The 24,132-nt window shown below is 40.6% G+C and overlaps 1 protein-coding gene across 2 annotated transcripts in view; it reads left to right on the top strand.

Annotated features, from left to right (window-relative positions):
- Nucleotides 1-24,132, top strand: part of PLCL2 (phospholipase C like 2) — a 178,891-nt gene that overhangs the window by 87,486 nt on the left and 67,273 nt on the right. For both annotated transcript variants that reach the window (XM_074312804.2, XM_074312802.2), the window contains exons 3-4: nucleotides 13,834-16,320; nucleotides 19,099-19,302. In XM_074312804.2, the coding sequence (XP_074168905.2) occupies nucleotides 13,834-16,320; nucleotides 19,099-19,302 (2,691 nt within the window). The remainder of the gene's footprint in view (nucleotides 1-13,833; nucleotides 16,321-19,098; nucleotides 19,303-24,132) is intronic.

The raw sequence follows: 24,132 nt of genomic DNA, 5'->3' as shown, positions 1-24,132 counted from the left end.
GGCTACTAGAAAATGTGAAATTACATACGACTCACATACGTTTTTGGACAGCACTGATCGAGACAGTGTCTCTGCTTCCTTCCAACGCTGTATCACTAAGGGAAGGTACCCACCTACCCAAAGATAATTCACTGTTTTCCCCATAAATACTGAGGTTCACAGCCAGAACAAACTGGCAGTCAGTGTATAACAGTTTAGGAAATCAGAGTATGATTTCTTATTAGCCCTTTAATTAGCCCATTATTATGTAAATACATGGCTAGTTGGCACAGTGTTGTTGTTTTTTTCACAGTATGATCTAAAAAAACAAAAACAGTAGTACTGAAACCAAGGTTCCCCACTGCTTAGAATAGAAATAAAAGAAGGGAATGAGGTGTGGGTGAGTCATGGTGGCTGCTTGGAGTACGTCAAGGTGCTTGGGAAGTATATCTGAGATTGCCACTTGTCTGGGAATGATACAAGCAAAAGAGAAAGCTCTGATCAAACCCTCGTCAAATGCTCATCGTAGGAGAAAATGATGGTGCTAATAATAATACTAGTGATAACATCAACCACATTCACATTTATTGAGGGCATGAAGAACTTCAGTAGGCATTTCTACATTATCTTGTTTAATAGTCAACAACAATCCTAAGAAGAGGTACTGTCATCATAATCTATGTTTCAGTAACATCAGGCCAGGGTTAGTGACACAGGAAGTGGTGGTGCCGAGTCAGCCCCAGGCTATGGTAATCAGACGTGCTGTGGAAGCCATACAAACCATCAGCCAACTGACTTCCCTTTTGTTATAAAAGAACAAAGTGTTTACAAGCTGGAAATGAGCTCTTAGAAGACAACTTTGGGTAATTTTTAACCATTTAGATCTATGAGATTAATTTGGGGGTTAATTTCAGGCGAACTCCTTTTTCACTGTCCAATCATCCCAGCAAATAAGACTTGAAGACTTGTAATGTAGTTAAATCAACATCCACAATGCTTTCACATTTGTTACCTCATTCATATTTTACCAGGTCCTTTAAAGTAATTAAGGGCAAGTAATTACTTTCCTCATTTTATAAAATTAGCGGCTGAGGTTTCAAGAGGTTTATTGAACTTCCCAAGGCGGCACAGCCAGTAACTGGGGATCTAGGAGAACTCAGTTCTGGCTGGCAGAGTGGGCCGACCAGGGCAGTGGGAAGGACCAGGCCAAGCCAGCTTCAGGACCTGGCTTTGTACTTAGCATCTACAACTTTGAGCACTGAATCACTCAGAGACTAACCGTAAAAACAGTATTTTCCTATTTAATCCAGGTGCTGGAAGAGCCAAATGGGATTGGTGAAGCTACCCAGAGATTAGCAATAAAGCATCCATCCCTACCAATAGGGTGGACAGACAGGGAACACATTAGTCCTGGAGCCCAAGGACCATGGGAACCTCAGAGGGGACGAAGCTTCTGCTAGCCTCTGCCCTGCAAAGAGAGAAGGATGGAAAACCGTCCTGATTCACCCATCCAACTGCCCAACTTCCCGTCCTCTGCCAGAGCCTCCTGGGTGTAGCTCAGTAGCAGACATCCAGCTGAGTTAGGATCTGAGGAAATTTGCCAGGAGGGAGGGCCCGCTCTCTGGCCATACAGAGCAGAGCAGTGTGGTAGGAGGAACACATCTGCCTGGGCAAACTATTGAACCTCTGAAAGGGGGATCTAGGTCCTACCTAACAGAGTTGAGGATTCAAAGAGATAGTGTTGATAAAGTGCCTTTGTATAACAGTAGCTCAAGAAAGGTTAGCCCACTTCCCCTTTCCATGGGAACAATTGCAGTTAAGGTGGACCTTACTAGTTACAATGTAATATGTGACAAGTGAGTGATTTACTTCCTCTTTCTGAGCATGTGAGCAATCGTGGATTATTCTAGACCTTGTCCACACTTCATTCTCTTCTTCCTTTTTGGAACTTTCTTCTTTCTCAATTAATTCATAAAGAAAATCCATTACATTTTCTAAATCAAGGACACTTCCCCATTTTGTCCTGGGGTTGTGGGCTGCAGGAGCTAAGTCAGCTCAGAGAGCTGACACGGGCCATGTTGACGGTTGATTTCCTCCCCCCCCCCCCCCCCCCGATAATCCTATCTTATTTGGAAAAGCCCTTGGTCTCTAATTTTAGTCTTATTAAATTAAAAACTGTTCTACAGTAATTCTTTTAAAAGCTCACAACTAAACAACTAAATTATTTGAAAAATACATATATAATTGGAATAAACATGGTGCAGCTAAAAGTCCAGCTCTTTTAAGAGAACAAAATGTGATTTCTGTGCTGCCCTTATAATTTCCGGTAAACCCAAGTGAATTTTACATCATATTTGGGTTGCGAGGCAAGAAGAGCTGCATAAAATCAGATTAAAAGATAAACTTTTTTGCTAATGCATCTAATTTTTAGATGCGTTCAATGCCGTGAGCCACAGACTCGACTTAGCAACCTTACAAAGGATTTCTGAACTTGGAGAGTTAAGTTTTGAGATGACTGTGGGACAGAGAACCCAAGATTGTCACTGGTGACACATACCACGGTGATAATTTTATACTCATATGTGTGTAATACATTCATGGGTTTTTTTGTTTTTGTTTGTAAATGAGAGCTACAATACACAAGCATTTGAGTGGGGGAGGGGGGAGGGGAAGAGGGCGGCTTGATGTGCTCTCCAGAAGAACTGACCTATGGTCTGATAAAATGGTCGGTTGGAGGAGCCCAGCCTTCAGTTCCTTCCCCCTGCCTCTCACCTCACTTCCTTGCTGCGGCTCAAAGACGCAGACTGTGGGGCGGATTGTAGGAACCGGAGGAATAAATGAGCAGCCATGAGGCCCAGGCCACCTGTCCACTAGTTCAAGGCAGCAGGAACGGATCTCTACCTCAAAAGCAGGTAGAGATGGGTTCCTGGCCTGCGCAGGATTGGCTCTCAGCCTGGACGAGTTGGCCTGCAAAGTTGGGAGTGTGCAGGCAGACCACACAGGCGCCTACCTGGCTTCCCGTCAGCATGGAAACATCCCTGAAGCTGAGCTTGGACTTTGCTTATACCTGACTCTTCAGTGCCTGGCACTTCGTAAAGACTTAACCCATTATTAAGAAGGTCACTTTCAAGTAGGGTGACCACACATTTTAGTTTGCCCAGAAAAGTCCCTGTTGCTATGGCATATTTATTAATAATGCCTACCTCAATTCCCCAAAGTGTCCCAGTTTAGATGTCACTCTACCTTGGCGGGAATATAGTCTACCTTTTGCTAGTGGTTCCAGCATCCCTGTGGTTGGTCTGTGGGTGCTGGGCCTTGTGTCTTCTGCTCTTAGTTGGAACCTTCTGTGGTTGGGGCACGACTTCATTTCCCAGTGCTTTCTCTCTGAAGGTCTCCTTTGTAAGAAGCTTGGGCCTTAGCGAGTTAGTGCAGTTACATAAATGGACTGAAATCAAAGCACTGTTTAGAAGTGATAGTTGGTATAGCAGCCTGATTCTTAGAATGATGGCATCCTGCTTAGTAAGGCCTTTTGGTGATTAGTTTCCAGGTAGACTCAGCATTAGTCCTTGTTTTTACTTCTGAAAAACTTGAATGAAATGAAATGCAGTATAATTAAATGTGTCATCTTAAGCTTACATTATAATACCTTTATATAAAATCTAAGGATTCCTTATAAATGCCTGTATTTCATTCTCATACCAGTATCCCGAAGCATATTAATAATAAAACCCTTCTGGTTCCAACTCTCAAAACTAAAGATTATAGTATGTACTTTGTAGGATTGCTTGGTTTTATATTTTATACAATTATTAATTCTGTGTTATATTGTTTAAAACATGAGCCAGGTTTAGGAGGCTGTGTTTAGAATGAGTTTCTTACCTGCTGCATGGATTTAATTGTACATTTCCTACTTGTCTTCTCTCAGTAGTTAGGATTTACAGCAATGAGGGCTGGAAATGGTGACACAAGATTTCATTAAAGCAGTTAAATTGCTTTAGCCACTGGCAGCACAGACCATTTAAAATGCATTAATGATGAGACTTTGCTGGTTTTAAAACTGCTTTTCATTTTAGTTTGATGAGCTAATTAATTTAGAAGGGACTTGTGGTTTTGAAATGGTATATGATGATTCAGGAAAATGGCAGAACTGAACCGTCTGCAATCCAAATTGGCATTGTTCTGTTTTGCAAATGCTCTAGATTAATCGCTCCAGTCTTATGGATTCCTGCCATTGGTATTTTTATCGATTTCTTAACACAAGTGTGGCTTTTAATAATAATAAAAAAAAAACAATGAGGCTTACTATATAGCATGACATGAAGTGTGTATATGTTGTTGCTGTAAGTGAAGTGGATACAGAGATTGTGAAGGCATAGCTGTGCCACTTCAGTAGATATCCGTGTTGGGAATCTATTTGCGTACAACATCTCTTAAGTAGAAAAGCAGTGGGTTTGGAATTGAGTGAAATTTAAAATTTTTTTCAGTAATTAAAAAAATGGGATGGTAACAATGTATACTACAACATTTTGTGATAAATGTAACTATTTAAAAAGTTAGTTTCAAAGTTACAGGTTTCTCTCTGGTGTTTGAAAGGATGATCCCTCAAGTGGTAACCTTTGAGTTCATTCATTCATTGGGCAGGACGTCAATAAACTGTGTTATGTGTAACCGTTGAACATGATATATCCTTTAGCTCAGTGTTCTTAGACTGTTAAGGCAGAAACAAAACAAATACCTACATGAATGAGCTGGTGATTCTTAACATGGTAAAACAAATGAGACCTTTTTCATTTGTTGACCCTCTAAAACAGGTGGTGAATGGTATTTACACACATGGGGAAAATGCACATGATTACCCATCTTGGACATATGTGTATTCTTTCTGTCTGTGGCTCAGGAACATGCACTTACAAGGCTGCGGAGGCCTCCTCAGAGGAGGTGCTGGCCCCTCCCGCACGCACAGAGGCTGGCAGCCTCACCCTACAGTATGGCCCGCGGGGCTCATGGCAGCCTCAGCCTACGTTACCTGCCTCTCTTATCCTGCCCCCAGGCTGCATGAGCTTCTTCCAGTCTCTTTGCATATGCTGTTCCCTCTGATTAATTAGCCTTCCTTTCCTTTTCATTTTCCATCAGAATACAGCTCAAAAGTCACCCTTTGGGGAAAGCTAATGATGATCCCATCTCCTTGCTTTTCTAGGGACGTTGCTCCTTCAGAAACATGTTCTCTTTCTCATGCATCATGAATTTTTCCCTTTTTACTGGACAAATTCCTTCAGCGTAGAAACCTACGTTAATATCTCCAATATGAATAAACAAAGAGACTCTCTCCCTCCCCCAAACTACCAGTTTCTTTCCCGGGCTCTGTCTGCACAGTTGACTGCATTCACAGTCTCCATTCCTCACTTCCCTTTCCATCTCCAGCTCACTCCAGAAGGCCTTCTGGCCATTTTCACTACTTTGAAACTGCTCTTGCCAGAGTCACCAAAGAACTCTGTGCTGCCAATTCTTAAACATACCTCCCTAACTTACCATCAAAGAAATCGTTAAAGAAGGAATAAAGCACTGAAAAGATATGAGACATATAGAAAAGAAAAAGTAAAGCGACAGATGTGAATCTACCTATATCAATCATAGCATTATGTGAGTAGATTAAATCCAGTCAAAGGCAGAGATTGTCAGACTGGATTTTATTTACTTATTTTTTTAAAGACCCAGCTGCTTGCTATCTATACTTTTGATTCAAAGATACAAAGAGGTTAAAAGCGAATGGATGGGAAAAGATATATAAGCAGCCACCATAAGAAAGCTGGAGAGGCTACACTAATATTAAATATATCTCACTTTTCTGACCTGACCGCTGAGAAGCATTGTTGAGTCTTCTTATTTAAACACTTTGTTCTTGTCTGCTGTAGCATCACAGTCTTGTAGAGTCACCATTACATCTCTGGCTTTTGCTTTCTTGCCTCTTTTGCTGGTCCCTCTTTTTCTACCTAACCTAAAATATTGTAGTGCATCAGATTTAATCCTAAACCTTCTTCTTTTTTCTGTCTCTCCTTCACCTCTTCTGCTAACTTTGGGCTTAGTTTGTTCTTTTTTTCCTAGTTCCTTGAGGTGTAGAGTTAGGTTGTTTATTTGAAATCTTTCTTATTTCTTAATGTAGGCATTTATTGCTATGAACTTCCCTCTTAAAACTATTTTTGCTGCATCCCACAAATTTTGGTATGCTGTATTTACATTTTTATTTGTCTCAAGGTATTTTTTGATTGCTCTTTTGATACCTTCTTTGACCCATTGGTTCTTCAGTAGTATGTTATTTAATCTCCACACACTTGTTAATTTTCCAGTTTCCTTCTTGTTATTGATTTCTAATTTCATACAATTGTGGTTGGGAAACATGCTTGATATGACTTCACTCCTCTTAAATTTATTAAGACTGGTTTCATGGCCTAACACCTGATCTGTCCTGGAGAATGTTCCATGCACATTTGAGAAGAATGTATTTTCTGTTGCTTTTGGATGTAATGTTTTATTTATAAGTCCATCTGGTCTAACATGTCATTTAAGGCCAATGGTTTCTTACTTATTTTCTGTCCAGATCATCTACCCATTCATAAAAAGGGGCTGTTAAAATCCCCTACTGTTATTGTATTGCTTTCTAGTTCTCCCTTTGGTTTTGTTAGTATTTGCTTTATATACTTAAGTGATCCTACGTTTAGTGCATAAATATTTACAAATGTTATATCCTCTTGTTGGAGTGACCCCTTTATCATTGAGATTACCAGTTCATCAAAAGGGATTACTGTCCTGACTCCTAGTATTGGTCCAGCCAATGTAAGACATGGTTCGTGCCCTCAAAAACATCACTTTCTACTTGAGGAGATAAGGCTAACCCACATAAAACAATTAGGAAACTGAATAGGACTATAATTAAGTGTTAAATTATAGGGTAGAGACTATAAATATTGTGTGAGGTTGGAGAAGAGACAGCATTGAGGGCTGGACTAGTTCAGGCTCATGAATGTCTTGGAACTTAAAAGAATATTTTGTAGAAAGCTGAGTTTCCCTTCTACATGAGTCATTAGTTTGTTTCTTTGTGTTTCTATGATCTAATTGTGCACACACACACACACACACACACATTAATTTCATATATAAATAAACCACTGGAATGAAAAAAAGTCCCCAGGAAGAGGTTGTTTTCTCTATTAGACAAGATAGAAAGAAAATAATAAAGAAGAAGATTGCATAATAAATTCTTGGGAAGCAATTTTCCTTAAGAATTCTAATTCCAAAACAACTGTGGAAATATTAAAATTTCTGACTGAAAGAGTTCGTATTCCTCCTCCTCTGCAGGGGGCGTGGCCCAATGCAGTAGCTTTGCCTACATACAGATCTCCATGGAAACCTTCTTTTTGAGTCCTGACTACCTCTAGATTGTCATCATTTTCCATCAGTGCCAAGCAATGCAGATTTAGGGATAGGGATAAAAAAAAAAAAGTGAGAAATGTAAATTCTTCCTCCTAAGCTATCCTGAAATAATGAAGAGCCACTATAATTTAGAGGGAAAGTTGTGATTGATAAGTTATTCTTAGAATTGATCATATTTGTAGCTGAGAATTCACATTAGGTGACTCAACTTGCATACCTTTTCAAATTCAGTTTGATTTACCAGTTATTACCAATTAAAGTTACGTAACCACGTCTTGCAATAGCTCTGCAGTATAGGCAGTCAGCGGGCTTTGTAATGTGCTAGGTGAGGAATTACCATATACACAGTTCAGAAACACTGACAGTTGCACACCACAGTGGGCCCCTTAAGTACCATTGTTATAGATCATAAATTAAAATTCATTAGCATCAGTATTTTCACTGGAATGTAAAGTAGCGCCAGTGTAATTTATAGGAGCTCGGTGCGCACGATGAAGTTTTGCATTACTCCAGAAAACCGATGAATTTTATTGCAGTTTACATTGGACACAGATGTACATTATGGTTTTGTACATTTGCTTTGAATAAATATTTCAGTAGTAGAGTGTTTCTCCAAAAGAGTTTTGTCATGAAGTGGTTTACTCATTGTTCCTGTGCTACCTCAGCTTTCATCTGTGACTACCTGTGTCAGAACAGCATCTCTTTCCACGGTCCTGACCCTCTTGCATGGTAACTGCTTGCTCCTGGATGCTAGGCTTCGGCGGGCGCTGGGGAATTCTTGGTCCTCCAGGCCTAGTTTCAGCAAGCCAATGCACCTACGCCTCAGGGCTGGGCCCTTGGCACTCCTGCTCTGCTCCCCAAGGCAGCCAAAGTCCGCCTGTATCTGTGCGAAGTCTGGGCAGGAGACAGCTTTCTGCCTCCTGAAAGCAGAGCTCTGCTTTTATTGGTGCAGGCTCCGGAGTCTGAGAGGTTCCTCTACCCCTTGGGGCAGTAGATCTTTGGCTGGCTGTGGAGGTAGATGAAGTTTGCTTCTGCCCTTTCTCCAGGAGCCCTAGGACAAAGAGGGCTTGCCGCCCTTCCCCAAGTGGTCTAGACTTTTGCTTCTTTAGAGGGTGGTTGGGGAAGTAAGGAGAGTTTTATGCTGTCCCTGGGTGGCAGCGTCACCTGCCACATGCCTGAGACCCAGAGAGGGCCTCTCTCTTCTTTTCTGCTCCCAGTCTTTCTCAGGAGCACCTGCGGAGAAGACTTATTAATGAGAACAAACTCTCCCTGTGTCAGGGGCTCCCAGTTACTCTCAACTAATCAGTTAACCTGATACCTGATCCGTTAACCCTTCTCGTCCACACTTGGCCTTTCGGAATTCCTGAAGATTTCAGTGGATTTTTTCTTACCTGCTTCCATGGTGCCCTCGACCTCCCGTGTTCTGTTAAACATGAAATAGTTTCCATGCCTTGCCCCTCCTTAGAGGGTCTTGTCACTCTGGAATCAGTTCTCTTGGTTGCCTGGTGACCACAGTTCTCTGATGGGTACGAGAAAAGTTATGATTTTATAGACAGTCTGGCTTTTTCTTATTAGGGTGAGAGTGACATTCTCTTTTGGCTTTCTGCATTGTAAGACAGCATCTGAAGTGTACTTGTGTCCTCATCGACTGCTTGCCCAACTTGGGCTGGGCTTTGCTTTTGGAATCCAGCAGAGGGCATCATGGAAAGGAGAGCCAGGAGGAGAGGTGTCTGTGGGCCAAGCACCTTTACTTGCAATTAACGGGCTTTGCACCCGAGCAGAAAACAGCATTTGACAATACCTAGCTTTTCTTCAAGTTATTTTATTCTCTTCAATTTATCTGATATTCTAAAATGACCTTCAAAGTGACCATTTTTGCTCCAGATCCCCCTCCCCCACTTTTGGCTCACCTTGGAGAGCACACCCAAGTTTTAAAGATGTGTGAAAAACCTTGCAAGGTAACCCTGATGTCCCTGGCAAGACTTATTCTTTCAGTTCAGAGTTCTTGCTATTGAGCTGAAGAAAGATCAGGCCTTGCTGTGCTCCTTTAATGGGCCTCAAGTCATTTCTGGGGTTTTTTTTGTTTCGTTTTGTTAAGGATAGAAATTTCTTTAACCCCCTTGTTTCTCAAGTCTCTTTCCTCCTAGACCCTCTTCAGTAAACATAAAGATCTCATACCCTTCTTTGATGCTATTCATAAATCAAAGTATATAACTGGACTCCAACCAGAAGGATAAATGGCTTCTTTGTTTTCATACTGCATCCCCTTCCCCACTCTGTTCTGTCTCCCCAATGCCTAGACTTGTTCACTGTTTTTGCCAGTGTATTGAATCTGGATACTTACTCAATTTTTCTCATGCTGTTTATTGAGAAATAATCAACACAGAAAATGGAAACAAATCAGTTTTGAAATACAAGAGAAATACAGTAGGACACAAGAGGTAGTTTTCATCCAGCAGGCCATCAGCTCTGTGTGTATCCTGAGACACAACTCTCCCTCCTCACATAGGTTTGCTTGTCTCCAGAATGAGCTAAATTGGTTGGATTAGTGACAAGTACTTTGTTGCCAGCAGAAGAGTTGAGGCCCACCTATTTGTTACCTCACTTCAGAATGAGAATGTATGAAATTGCCCATTCCCATTTATGAAATTGCTACTACCTCTTACATATCCCAGATGGTAGTTTTAGTGGCCAAAGGGTAGTTACGAACTTCCATTAAACAAAGTAGGCAGTCTTATTAGAAATATGTATGTTTCTCCGTAGAGCTCATTATGGCTATTTCCATTTTTAGTGTTAAATATAAGCTCTGTAGACATTTTTATTCTTCTTGAATTTGCTGTGCTGAGTTTGCTTAGCCTCTTTCTACTTCATTGCATTCATAAAAATCACTTCTGGTACAAAATTCTTACCCTGTAAATAAGTGTTGGTTAAATGAATAAATGAATCTTTAGGCCTCTTTCCAGTTCAAAATTTTAAGATCGTTTGTCTAGAATTCAAAATTTCGGGGTTCTTTTGGAAGCTGGTTTTCTTCCAGAATGGACCTTTGTTTTACGTTCCTTCTCGTGATGTTAATGAGTGCTGATAATGCAGCAGAAACGCACCTGTGGACTCAGCTTACATTTTGTTTTCTTCACCACTGGGGAGCTGTAGCTGACAAGTACTTGCAATATAAGTACCAGCTCTGAAACTATTTTTAATAAGTATTTTGAGACACCACCATCTCAGCAGAAACTTGTGTTTTTTTCCTCTGGTTTTAGGTGATTAATGCATATAAGTTATATGCATTTAGTTTTAGTTAAAAAAAACACACAACTATATGGACAGCACATGTAGTGGGATCACTTTTCACTGTTAAATTTAAACTAACATTAAGGCTCAGCTGCTTAGCCTATGCAAGCACTTGATCACTGCTGGGCTAAATAGTGAGAGCCAGGTAGAAATGGGTAGGAGTGAGATTGAAGGTTCTGGGAGTCAGGCAAGTCGGGGGCCTAGCACTCCTGCTGTTGAACCTCACTTCTCCTTCCGTCCTACACAAGTGCCTCTGTCCTCCCCTTCCTTTCCTCTTGGCAATGGGGGACCAGCTTGTTTTCACATCCACCTGTTGCTTCCAACCAGAGATTCTGGTTTATCTAGTGATGTGTTCTCTTTTTTTGGTCTCTAAGCAAGCACACTCCTTTATCACTGTTTCCTAGTAGCTTTCTCTGCTAGTGAGGAAGGAGACACAAACATTTTCATTCAGGCCTATGGAGAGGACAGGTTGGGTCTAGGCAACAGTTGGTAGAGAGGGAAGAAGAGACAGGAAGTGTCTGGGAAGGGGAGTCCCTGCTGTCGTTACAGCAGCCTGTGCTTGGGTGATCGGCATGTTCATGTGTCCTCAGTCAGGGATCTGCAGTCACCTCACCCATCATTCCTGGGCTGGCTTGTCAAAAGCAAGGCCTTGTTTTCTTTCTCTTTCTTGCTTGCTTGCTTGCTTGCTTGCTTTCTTGCTTTCTTTCTTGCTTGCTTGCTTGCTTGCATTTAAAAAGATAATTATCTGCACTTCAGCCTCAGATGTACAGTGCAGTGGTCAGGCATCTACACCGTCCATGAAGTGGTCTCCCTAAATAAAGACAAGTGCCCATCTGACACCCTACAAAATCTTTACAACACCATTGTTTTTAAAGCCACAAGGATGGTGTATAAGCTGCTGCCTGTCCCACAGATGTGGTGTAGGAGCATGTGTGTGTGTGTTAACTTGCTTTGCAGTTTGGCTTTTCCCTCTTAATAACAAGGAAACATACGAATTTGGAATATATCATTTGTAATAAAGGAGAACGTGGTAGTCGAATATTGATCAATATATTTTAAATGACAATAAAAGATTGCAATGTTGAGAAAATTATATATATATATGTATATATATATATATATATATATATATATATATATATATATTTTTTTTTTTTTTTTTAATGGATAAATGTATAAGCACCTCCATTTAGCGTTGTGCCTTATTTTGACTAGTGGCACCTTTGAGATATAATTTTTAAAGATTATAAAATTCCCTTAATTAATACGTTGTCTTTATTAAAGGTAAATGTTTCTTTCTAAAGGTAAAGACAGCCTTCATTCTGAAAAAAAAAAAAAAAAAAAGGAAATTATACATTTGTTTCATGCCCTTATGCGTGGCTGATTACAAATTTCATGCCAACTTGCTTTAATAGATAGAATTCAATCTATACTTTAGGGGTTTGGAGCAGCTATAGTACAATATATCTTATGAATACAATTACCACAGTTTTTATGTCTTTTGCACTTTATTATTCTGAGGATACAGTTGTAAAGAAATACTCTGCCTGGTGGCTTTTGTATTTTATCTTGGCATTCAAATCACAAAAGCCTCTATGGTTCATTTTGAAACTTTGAGGGAAATGATACTCATATGATTGAAAGTTTAAGTTTAATTACCTTCTGCAAATTGCTTTTGGAAGTATAGGTAGTCAAAAAGTAAAAGTGGTTTTAAATTTGAGGCCTAGAGAAGGGCATAATTGCTTTATAGAGATTTTATTCAAAATATCCTCCAGAGCAGGAAAGTTAGAATTGCACAGTATTTTTCATGCTCTTTTCCTTATTCCTATGAAAGTGATATAATCCCAACCTCCATTTCTCTTCCCTAATTTAGGGACATAATGAATTACTGAACATTTATCACAAATTTTATACACCTCCTGAAAGGCAATAACATGTTTCAGGTTAAAATTATGAAAGTTGTGAGGTCACTGGAGCAATTCTTTTTCAGTTCTTTTTTAATGAAGGCGTCTGTCCAGGGAAAGGAGTTAAATCCACACGTGGATGTGGTGGTGTCAGCTCCTTCAGGTGGGCACCTGTTACGTTACGTAGGAAACTTGAGGACTGTGTCGTTGGTGACGTAAATTAGAAATAGATGCTGCCTGAAATGTTGCACTTGGTTGTGTTAATATTGCAAGTGCTTAGGTGACATTCTTCTGAGCATTAGCCTGGCGCATGGTAATAGGCTTTAATTAATCAACTCTGGAATTTTAGTAGCCCTTCCAGCCGTAATTGTCATTTAGGCCTCCCACCCAGACAACACAACTGCAACAGTGAAATCGTCTCTATCTGAAGTATTTAGAACAAGGACTAATCTAATATGAGACTGGGATGGGGCCAGGAATTTCTGCTCAGATTACAGTGTCTGCTCATTTATTACATGGTTCATACTGAGCTGTTTTTGGTCATGTGACCTATGTAATTTCCAGAAATAGCCCAGACAGCTTAGTGAGTGTAAGTGATCGGGAAGTGGTTTTCCAACTTGAGTGTATCCCCATCACCTAGAGTGTTGCCTAAAATGCAAATGCCTGGATACTGCCCCCTAAAGAGCTGATCCCATGGGCCTAAGAATCTGCATTTTTACCAGGTAACCCAGGTGATTCTGAGGCAAGTGGTCTAGTGATGGACCTTTGAGAAACACTCGTGTAGGAGATGTACGTACAAACGGGGCCTGCATCACGAGTGTACAGGCCCCACACTCAGAAGGGCCCTGCACTTGGCTTAATGCTCTTCTGTCACCTTCTTGAAATTCTTAATAATTTTTGAACAAGGAGTCCTGCATGTTCCTTCTTCCCTGAGGCCTGCAAATTATGTAGCCAGCTTTCTACAAGATTTTATTGGGTGTTACTGAAATTGTGTTTCTTGGCACCCAGGGATTGCAGTTATTCAATAATGATTCCTTACCTGGTTGTATTAGGCTGCAACTGCAGGGTCACTTCTAAGCTTTAGAAGTGAACGAGTGTGATTCATCATAGGACACAGCATAGGAAATCCTAACTGTATGATTTTTTTTTTCAAGGAAATTACGTATTTATTCCTAGGCTTGAACATGAAACCTACATTTATGCTATTCTAACACACTCTGTCTTTCCGCCCCAGGATGGTACCAAACAGAAAAGAGAACGGAAGAAGACAGTCTCGTTCAGTAGCATGCCGACAGAGAAGAAGATCAGCAGCGCAAGTGACTGTATCAATTCAATGGTGGAGGGTTCTGAACTCAAAAAGGTTCGCTCCAACTCTCGAATTTACCATAGGTATTTTTTACTGGATGCCGACATGCAGAGCCTGAGGTGGGAACCATCAAAGAAGGATTTGGAGAAAGCCAAGATTGATATTAAATCCATCAAGGAAGTGAGAACAGGAAAAAATACGGACATATTCCGCAGCAATGGCATTTCTGACCAGATATCTGAAGATTGTGCATTTTCAGTCATATATGGAGAGAATTATGAGTCACTTGACTTGGTTGCCAATTCGGCAGATGTTGCGAACATCTGGGTTACAGGACTGCGATACCTAATTTCTTATGGAAAACATACCCTTGATATGTTAGAAAGTAGCCAAGACAACATGAGGACTTCTTGGGTTTCACAAATGTTTAGTGAAATGGATGTAGATAATGTTGGACATATAACTCTTTGTAATGCGGTGCAGTGTATCAGAAACCTCAATCCTGGTTTAAAAACTAGCAAAATTGAGCTTAAATTCAAAGAATTGCACAAATCCAAAGACAAAGCTGGTACTGAAGTCACAAAGGACGAATTTGTTGAGGTTTTCCATGAGCTTTGTACTAGACCTGAAATCTATTTCCTTTTAGTTCAGTTTTCAAGCAATAAAGAATTCCTGGATACCAAGGACCTTATGATGTTTCTTGAGGCAGAGCAGGGTGTGGCACATATAAATGAGGAAATAAGCCTTGAAATTATTCACAAATATGAGCCATCCAAAGAGGGCCAGGAAAAGGGCTGGCTCTCCATAGACGGATTCACTAATTACCTTATGTCTCCTGACTGTTATATATTTGATCCGGAACATAAGAAGGTCTGTCAGGATATGAAGCAACCCTTGTCTCATTATTTCATAAACTCATCTCATAATACATATTTAATAGAGGATCAGTTCCGAGGTCCCTCCGATATCACAGGATACATTAGAGCTCTTAAAATGGGTTGCCGGAGTGTTGAATTAGACGTATGGGATGGGCCAGACAATGAACCTGTCATTTACACGGGCCACACCATGACCTCTCAGATAGTCTTCCGCAGTGTCATCGATATTATTAACAAGTATGCCTTCTTTGCTTCAGAGTATCCACTTATCTTGTGTTTAGAAAACCACTGTTCTATTAAACAACAGAAAGTGATGGTTCAACACATGAAGAAAATTTTAGGAGACAAGCTCTACACAACATCACCCAATGTTGAGGAATCTTATCTACCATCCCCCGATGTCCTGAAAGGGAAGATACTGATTAAAGCAAAGAAGCTGTCCTCAAATTGCTCTGGAGTAGAAGGAGATGTTACTGATGAAGATGAAGGAGCAGAAATGTCTCAGAGGATGGGGAAAGAGAACGTGGAACAACTCAACAACGTGCCTGCCAAGCGATTGCAGCTCTGCAAAGAGCTGTCAGAACTGGTCAGCATCTGTAAGTCAGTTCAGTTCAAAGAATTCCAGGTGTCCTTTCAGGTTCAGAAGTACTGGGAAGTGTGTTCATTTAATGAAGTGCTTGCCAGCAAATATGCTAATGAAAATCCAGGGGACTTTGTAAATTACAACAAACGTTTTCTTGCGAGGGTCTTTCCCAACCCGATGAGGATTGACTCTAGTAACATGAACCCTCAAGATTTTTGGAAATGTGGTTGTCAGATCGTAGCCATGAACTTTCAGACGCCAGGACTGATGATGGACCTGAATATCGGCTGGTTTAGGCAGAATGGAAACTGTGGCTACGTCCTTCGGCCAGCCATCATGAGGGAAGAAGTCTCCTTCTTCAGTGCCAATACAAAAGACTCAGTCCCGGGAGTCTCACCTCAGCTTCTTCACATTAAAATCATCAGTGGGCAGAACTTTCCCAAACCCAAAGGATCTGGTGCCAAAGGTGACGTGGTCGATCCTTATGTCTATGTGGAAATTCATGGCATCCCTGCTGACTGTGCAGAACAAAGGACAAAAACGGTGAACCAGAATGGAGATGCTCCCATTTTTGACGAAAGCTTTGAATTTCAAATCAACCTACCGGAACTGGCCATGGTGCGTTTTGTAGTCCTGGACGACGACTACATTGGGGATGAATTTATTGGTCAGTACACTATTCCCTTTGAATGTTTACAGACAGGCTACCGCCATGTCCCTCTGCAGTCACTGACTGGAGAGGTCCTCGCACATGCCTCTTTGTTTGTCCACGTGGCTATTACTAACCGAAGAGGAGGAGGGAAACCTCATAAAAGGGGCCTTTCTGTGAGAAAAGGGAAGAAATCCAGGGAATATGCGTCTTTGAGGACATTGTGGATTAAAACTGTAGATGAGGTGTTCAAGAATGCCCAGCTGCCTATACGGGATGCCACAGATCTGAGAGAGAACATGCAGGTACGTTCTCGTGTTTAAGTATTTTCTCCATGGTTTTTCTTCTTAGTGCGTATGAACATAGTCTATGGATATATTGGAGGATTTGTGTGTGTGTTTTTATGGTAGTATATTTGATTTTAAATTATGTGTAAATTCCAATTGGTTATTAAAATGTTGACCACTAGTCACATTTTTTTTATCATTTAAATTTCCCAAAACAGCTGGTATTGAAAACATTGATAACATATTAGAATAAACCAGCCTTGTTGCTGTCTCATATACCACATCCTAGACCCTGTTAACTAATGCTTAACAGTTCCACATTTTTTCTGGTAGTGTTCGTGGGAATATCTGATTTTTTTCTGACTATTCCTTAGCTGGAACACAAATTGATGACCTGTCACGTTCCAGTCCTTTCTTGTGGAGCTATTGTGCTGGGAAAATAGGAAGCTTAAGTGAGCCGATGTGTTTGTGTTTTGATTTTACAGGATATCTATGTAATTGTTTAAGTAAAAGATGTGGTATGCATATCAATTAGAAGTCTAAGAGAATAATTACCTCTGAACTGTATAATAACTACAAGCAATTAGTTAAGAATGATGTATGTAATTAAGGATCGTCCACATGTCTAGCAGTATGCTAGGGCCCATGAGTGATACAGAAGTGGGCAGCCACGGCCCACGTCACAGGGATACTGGCTCTAATCCAACCCAGTGAGAGAAGTGCCATGTGCATGACTGTTCCTCAGCACATGTTTATTAAATATATATATCTGATTATATGTATGAGTGTGTGTATGTGTGATATATATATATATATATATATATATATAGTGGTGTATATATAGACATTTTATATGTATGTATAAAATAATTATAAGGAAAATGCCACCAGCAAGTGAAATCTTAGAAAAATCAACATATTTCACTCCTCCCCTGATTCTATGGATACCTCATTAATAAAAAGACCTTCCCACAATAGAGAAATTGTATTTTCTTTTTTGCAAAGTAAATGCATATCGGAAGTGTCAAGGGCTTTCCCTTATTTCTGAGGGTGAAAGGGTTTGGTAAACCCTCAGCTCTGAACAAGCCACATTGTCCCCTGCCCCACGGCTGCTGTTGTGCATGTGACACAGAACTCCCTTGAGGACCTGCCAGAGCTTAAGCATCGTCTTTCTAGAGCCGTGTGTCTCTGCCGGCCCCACCAGAGCAGCTGGTGGTGATGTGTAATGAGTGCTGTGCACAGACAGTCTAGGCCAAGGGTGTCCAAAATTTCTTCAACGTTTTTTTACCAAGGGCCATATGCAGTAAAATACACAAACAGCCGGGCCACTCACTCGGGGTGAAGTACGTATTGCCTCACCTGGTTTATTTAAGTAAACTAAATATATTTTTGGAATTTGCTGCGGGCCAATAAACAATGGATTGCGGGCCGCAGTTTGAACACCCCTGGTCTAGGCCGTGAAGATGCAGCAGTGACGCAACAAGCAGAGGACTGTAGTTGGGGACAGGCAGTGGGGAGGGGAGACAGCCTGTGAGCAGGTGGATACACAAGTAGGACAACTGCACACACAGGCCAGCGCTGTGAAGAAGACGAAACAGGAAGGTGTGACAGAGTGATTGGGAGACCCCACGTTAGCTAGGACAACAATGGTGTCTTGTTGTAAGCAGTCAACCATGAAGTGCTTTTGAGCCAAATGATACCTGGTTTGGTGTCCTGTCTAAAGCAATACTAATAAAAAGAAAATGTTTACATTTAAAACTGAAGTGCTGCTCATTGCCAAGAACCGGGGTACCTGAGAGCAGGAGGCCGGGGGCATGGAGGGCCTGCATCCCTCTCCACTGGCCGCCATGCTCAGCCCAGAGCACGACTGAGGTGTGCCTACAATAACATGCCCGACTCATATTTGGATTAGAATTTACCTGCTGTTATACTGAGCAGAAGCATATGCCTCAGCAACAATAGATTTCAGATAAAATCTTGACTCTTTCACTTACCAGCTGTGTGACCTGAGGTGAGAGAGAGAGGCTGAGGCTCCATTTCCTCATCCACAGCATAGCTCGTTGAGAGGATTAAATGCGTCATAAATATGCCTACCATAGCTTAGCACTTGATAAGTCCTTAAATAATGCCAACTCATGAGACGATATGGTGTCGAAGGGCTTTCTTTAATGGACATTTTAGTGGTATACCCCTCTTGATTAGAAAAAAAAAGAGAGGGGGAGAAGCACTGTGCTCCGTGGAGACACGGCTAGGGGTTGGCCACAGGCAGACCTGCCAGTGAGCTGCAGCGTCCTGAGAGTTCTCATAGATTCAGAACCAGCAGGAATAAACAGGTGAGGGACGTGCGTGTTCTTACCTCACAAATATTCCTGTCCTTTTTGGACGGCTGGCATTCTTGATACTTATTTTACACTGGATTTGACTTTTTTTCTTAATCTTTTACCTTCTTTGAATGCAGATACCATTCTTTTTGTTTGCTCATAAGTGCGTGTCAGCATTACCACTGCTGTGAACTTTGATCTGAAAAGAGGCTTTGCCCTTGAGAAGAATTTAACTTGTTTGCATTTTCTGTACTTTTCATAGATCAGCATTACAAATATCTATAACTGTATTTACTTTGGAAGATAGCCATTTTTCGCAGGGTAAAGGAATCGTTAGCCAATTCTGTCATAACATTGCTAATAACTCTTGTACTCGGCAGTTCAAGTATAATCACGTATTATCAATTATAATATCCATGAGAAATGAAAGCACCTGGTGAAATGATAAAGTGTCTCCTTTCTTTCCATTTAACAGAATGCTGTGGTGTCATTCAAGGAGCTGTGTGGCCTCTCCTCTGTGGCCAATCTCATGCAGTGCATGTTGGCTGTGTCTCCCCGCTTTCTGGGGCCTGACAACACACCCCTGGTCGTCCTGAATCTCAGTGAGCAGTATCCCACAATGGAATTGCAGGGAATCGTGCCTGAGGTTCTAAAGAAGATTGTCACAACTTACGACACAGTGAGTAGTTTTTGGTTTACTTTAATGCAGCCTCGGTAAGAGACGTATCTCAAGAGAATATACCAGAGGTAATCAAGAGCTCTTGCTAAGAGGTGCTTTCCTCTTCACGCTTCATTTACCTACACTGGAAAAATTATTTTTCTGACCTTGCTGTATTGGAAAGTGTGTCGTGTGTTGTTGTTGTTTTGTTGTTGTAGAAAGCAGGATTCAGAGACACTTGCTTCAGTTGGATTAAATAGTAGTTTGCTTTGCAAGAGCTATATCTGAATTGATAGGGTATACTATTTTCCACACATACATAGTAAAGAGATTTTTGTTGTCGTTTTTTTCTCTTCCCCGGCAACTAGCCATCGATTCACTCATTTTTATTTTGTTTTCATTTTTCGAACTGGTAAAGGTTAGAAATTTAATTTCTTTTCCAAGTAAATTTTAACTGCCATAAGGAGCAGGTGCTTCCATCACGTAACTCTATACTGTGCAATGGTTTCCTTCCTAACACCAGGTGCTCTGAGATACCTATAATTTGTAATCAGCTTAACATTAATGAGGTATCTTCAGTACACCTAGAATATTACATATTTACACTGAAGGTGTATCTTGCATTTTCTTAATCACATCCTGCTGTTTTTGTACTTTTGAACTTACCATAACTCGAAGGGAGAATTTAGGCGGGGAACAGCACCCATTTCAAGCTTACAAAGTAGCTGTAGCTGTCAGGGTTAAGGGTGGTGTTGGACACACCCCTCCCAGATGGGCCAGGCTGTCAGCTTGTACTGTTCAGGATGCTCAGGGAAAAGAGGCTTCACCTACCACCTCCTCCGCACTAAAAGCATGAGCTAAGACCACAAAACACTAGGCTGCTTCTGATGTAGCCTGCCGCGGTCAAAAACAGAACAAGAGTGGCATCATATACTTTAACAAAAATATCATGTTTGACTGTTTTTTTAAATTGATCTCAAAGCTGCAATTGAGAGGAATTCATACAATTCAAGGGAAAGAAAAATACTTGAGGTCAGCATTTCCCACAGTGTGTTCTGAGGAACCTGGGTTTCTTAGGCTGTCCATAAATGTCACATGGGAGAGAGGGTTCTATGGTGAAATAATTTGGGGGAAATACTGTTTTGAAGGATAAATTAATCAGATGTGTTTATCGCAGGGATTCTCAGGGCCTTTTATTTGCTGGCCCAGTGAGTCCCCTAGAAGGTGATGAATGAAGTATGCCCTGTGTCACAAATTGATTTGACCATGGGGTACTAGTTCCAAAAACAAACTTTCTGAAGAACTTTTGTTCGTGATTTTCTTCGCTTCTTGGAAGTACAAGTCAGAAGAACAGCATATTTTAAATAGTTTATCAGTTCATTCCCTTAAAAAAGTGGTATTTGATCTTTTTCATAGGTTCCTATGCAGTAGCCACACATTGTAGCAGATGGTTGTGATTTCCTGTTTCCAGCCTTGAGTCCATAATAGTGTAAGAGATGGAAAGAACGGAACATCCAACACTGCAGGCAAGCTACAGCGAGTGGCAATCCACCTGCAGAAAGAAGGAATGCCAAGGGCAAATGTGTCTGGTTAGGGGAAGCACCGTGCTGGGCCTGTGTCCTCAGGGACCGCCCAGTTGCCTAGAAGGTAATGGAGGCAGCTAGGGAATGAAATCAACACAGGAAGCTTATGCAGATATTGCTGTTGGGATGGGGGGAATGGAAAGGTAGAAAAAAAGGGAAAAGGGAAGTCGTTTGAAGAGCTTTTTCGTGCTATAACCCAAGCTACCTAGTTAGTTCCCACCTCTTACAGTCTTATGAGAAGAAACCAAGACAACTAGCTGATATTTGTAAATGCCCTTTAAGCTTCAGCCACAAACAAAACCATCAGACATTTTACAGACCTATTTCCCTGACCAAATCTAACATAACTTGCCCCCGTAGGTATGTCACTGATCGCTGTGGCACTCACATACTGACATTTTCCTCACGGTAACCTTTTCAACAAGAACTTTCTGCAAGTGGGGTTGGTGGTGCGCTATGTGGGTGAGAACAGGATAGAATAGAGAAGGGTTCGTACCCAGGACCTTGTTCTGGGGCTATGTGGCGATCCAAGTGGGAGTGTGATCATGGCTAAGTCTCAAGGTCTATGTTAAAGAGCCACATAGACACAGCAACCTTCGCAGCTTCCACCTCAATATTTGGCGCAGGAATCCCTCCGTGTGCCTTTGTTCCCTGCTTCCTCCTCTTCCTGGACTGGTCGATGATAACACTTAGTATATAACTCTTATTTGCATATAACTTGAACAATATGTGTTGTTGTAGAACTGATGACAGAATATATTAGCTTGTTTAAGTTTTTTAAATTGTGAAATTACTCTTACGTAATGTTTAATTGAAATAGCCGTGCTGTATTATACCCCTGGCTTTATTGATATGTTCTGTTTTTAAGTCATCTGCTAAACTAAGCTATAAAATATTCAACATGCATTCAAATTATTGCAATTTGAATTTTAAAAATTAGAATTTTGTTGTGGCAATATTGTAACTCTTGTGATTTTTTTTTTCTTTAGTCCTTTTTTTAGTGACTTAATGGTTTCTCACCTGTGACAATTTATTAAAGCTTTCTCAAGGAATAGGTTAAATAGTGATGGGACATGTACTGTGGTCTTGCAAAGACTGGAACTTTAAAAATAGCTCTTTATTTTTGTAATGTTATGTTGACTTTAACCCAAAATTAACCTTCGAAATAAGATCTCACTTCATTTTCTTGACTTCCCATTTTTCATTTGAAGACTCCAAATGAGAAGTAAGGGTAGTTTAGGAAATCCCCTCTGGAATGCCTGTGTCACTGCCATGTCCAGGCTGAAGTGTCCCCTCCTCTTAGGTCCTCTTAGGACTGTGCTGTCTCCTAAGAGTGGACAGATATGTACTTGTGCTGCCTTTCAAGACTGTGATGACTTTCCAGTGTCTAAATTCTTATGAGTAAACTGGTATATCGGAAATATGCCAGTATCTTTGTGAGCAAAGAGAATGTGGAGAAGGAATGAACGATGGAAATGTGAACATGTACGCCTATAAGGAAACTAGAAAAGAATGCCCATGCATAGGGTGCCACACATCCAAAGTTTCCTGGGATGGACCCTGCTTATACACCTGTTGTCCCAGCATAATTATTAATAATGCTCCCTGTAACTCTGAACAGTGTCCCTATTTAGATTAATTCATTATGGTCACCCTACCCATGGTCCCTCGATTGTCCTAATGGCTTCTGTGATTACCACTAACTGTCCAAATTGTGGTTTTACCCATTTGTGGTAACTTCTTGGGTCCTGGAACTGGTGAGCTTTGAGCCTGGGACCTAGCTTAGGAAGACAGGTGTCAAAATCATTCAAGAGTAGAGTAGAGTAGAAGTACAGACATCTTCTTAGACTAGGCAGATTGGTGGGGGGCAGCAGGGAGGGCTGTTCAAAATCAGGACTGGACTGGTATGGAGAGCGGGAATGAGTGTTGTCAGACAAATAAGACTTGTTCCCGTAGGGAGGTTATAATTTAGTAGAAAAGATGAAGTGTATCACAGGTAGTTACAAAGGTGATAGACAATTGATAGATATTTTAAAATATGTAACCAAATTATTTGGATGTTCAAGGGAGAGAATGGCCAGTTTGGGGTTTAGGGATTAGGAAAACTTCAAGGAAACATTGGCCTTTGAGCTAGACCTTTAAAAATGAGTTACATTTCAAAGGTAAAGTTAAGATGGAGTCTATTGTAAGTGGACTTCACAGGGTGAAACATACTCAGACATGGGAAGCACGTATTTTGGGAAATCCAAGTTTGGACTGCAGGAGTTCTTACACATTTTTGAGCAGTAAAAGGTCATGCTCAGAATTGTGGACTATGGGAAGGTTGGAGTGAAAGAGAACTCAGAGACCACCTGTGGAGCACCTTTATTTTGCTGATGAGAAAATGGCAATCTTGTGGTACATCAAATTAATGACAGAACCAGGATGGCAGCTTGGGTAGTCTCTCTGCCCATTTTTTTTTCTTTCTGCAATCCAGATTAGGAAAATTAGTGATATGTGCTATGTAGATGAATGATTAATATACCTATAAAATCCAGATATCGTCAATAATAGTAATGTAAAGTTGCTTGCAGTCATAGATATCTTGTTTCTGATTCTTGTTCCCGTGAAGGTGGAAAATATTTTGCATGCTTTGGTGTATATGAAAAGGCAGAGTCAATGAGCTTAAAGTAAGGAAGACTGTAATTAATAGATCAAATGCCACTCAAAGAAATCTGGTTACAAGATTCTGAACGTATCTTTTATATTATTTCTTCAGAAAACAGAAAATGAAATATTTTACTTTAAATTTATGTAAACTTGAATGCATCCACTGTTAACAATCAACTATCAAGATCCAGCTTGTTCTCTCGTGTAATTGAAGGCTGGTGGGAGAAAATAAGGATTATGTCGCCTGAGTTTAAAAGATTCTACTGAATGACTGGGTATTCTTTATAATACACAATACTCCTAAGAATGGATCTGCTCTGACATTTCAGCACTGTGTTTCCCCATCTTCTATCAATATATGTGTCAAATTCATCATCTTTTTAAATTAAAGTTATTTGTACAAGTCTTTTAATGTTAAGGAAAGCAGTATTTCATCTCTAGCTGTCTTCATTAGTTTCAGATTTACCGTCTGTTTCAGTGTTAAATTTAAAAATTTTTATGAGCTCTATACTAACATAGAGACCTAGGAGTCAACATTCTTCCTCTATAGTGAGAACACATTAGAAATGTAAATATTTTGTTAAGTGTGACATAAAAAGAAAGTTCTCTTTAAAAGATT

This window comes from Rhinolophus sinicus, chromosome 5 (genome assembly GCF_057876585.1).
Source record: "Rhinolophus sinicus isolate RSI-liver-muscle chromosome 5, RSI-T2T, whole genome shotgun sequence".
Classification (NCBI taxonomy): Eukaryota; Metazoa; Chordata; class Mammalia; order Chiroptera; family Rhinolophidae; genus Rhinolophus; species Rhinolophus sinicus.
The sequence above is the reverse complement of the archived record's forward strand: the minus strand, read 5'-3'. Positions and strand labels throughout refer to the sequence as shown.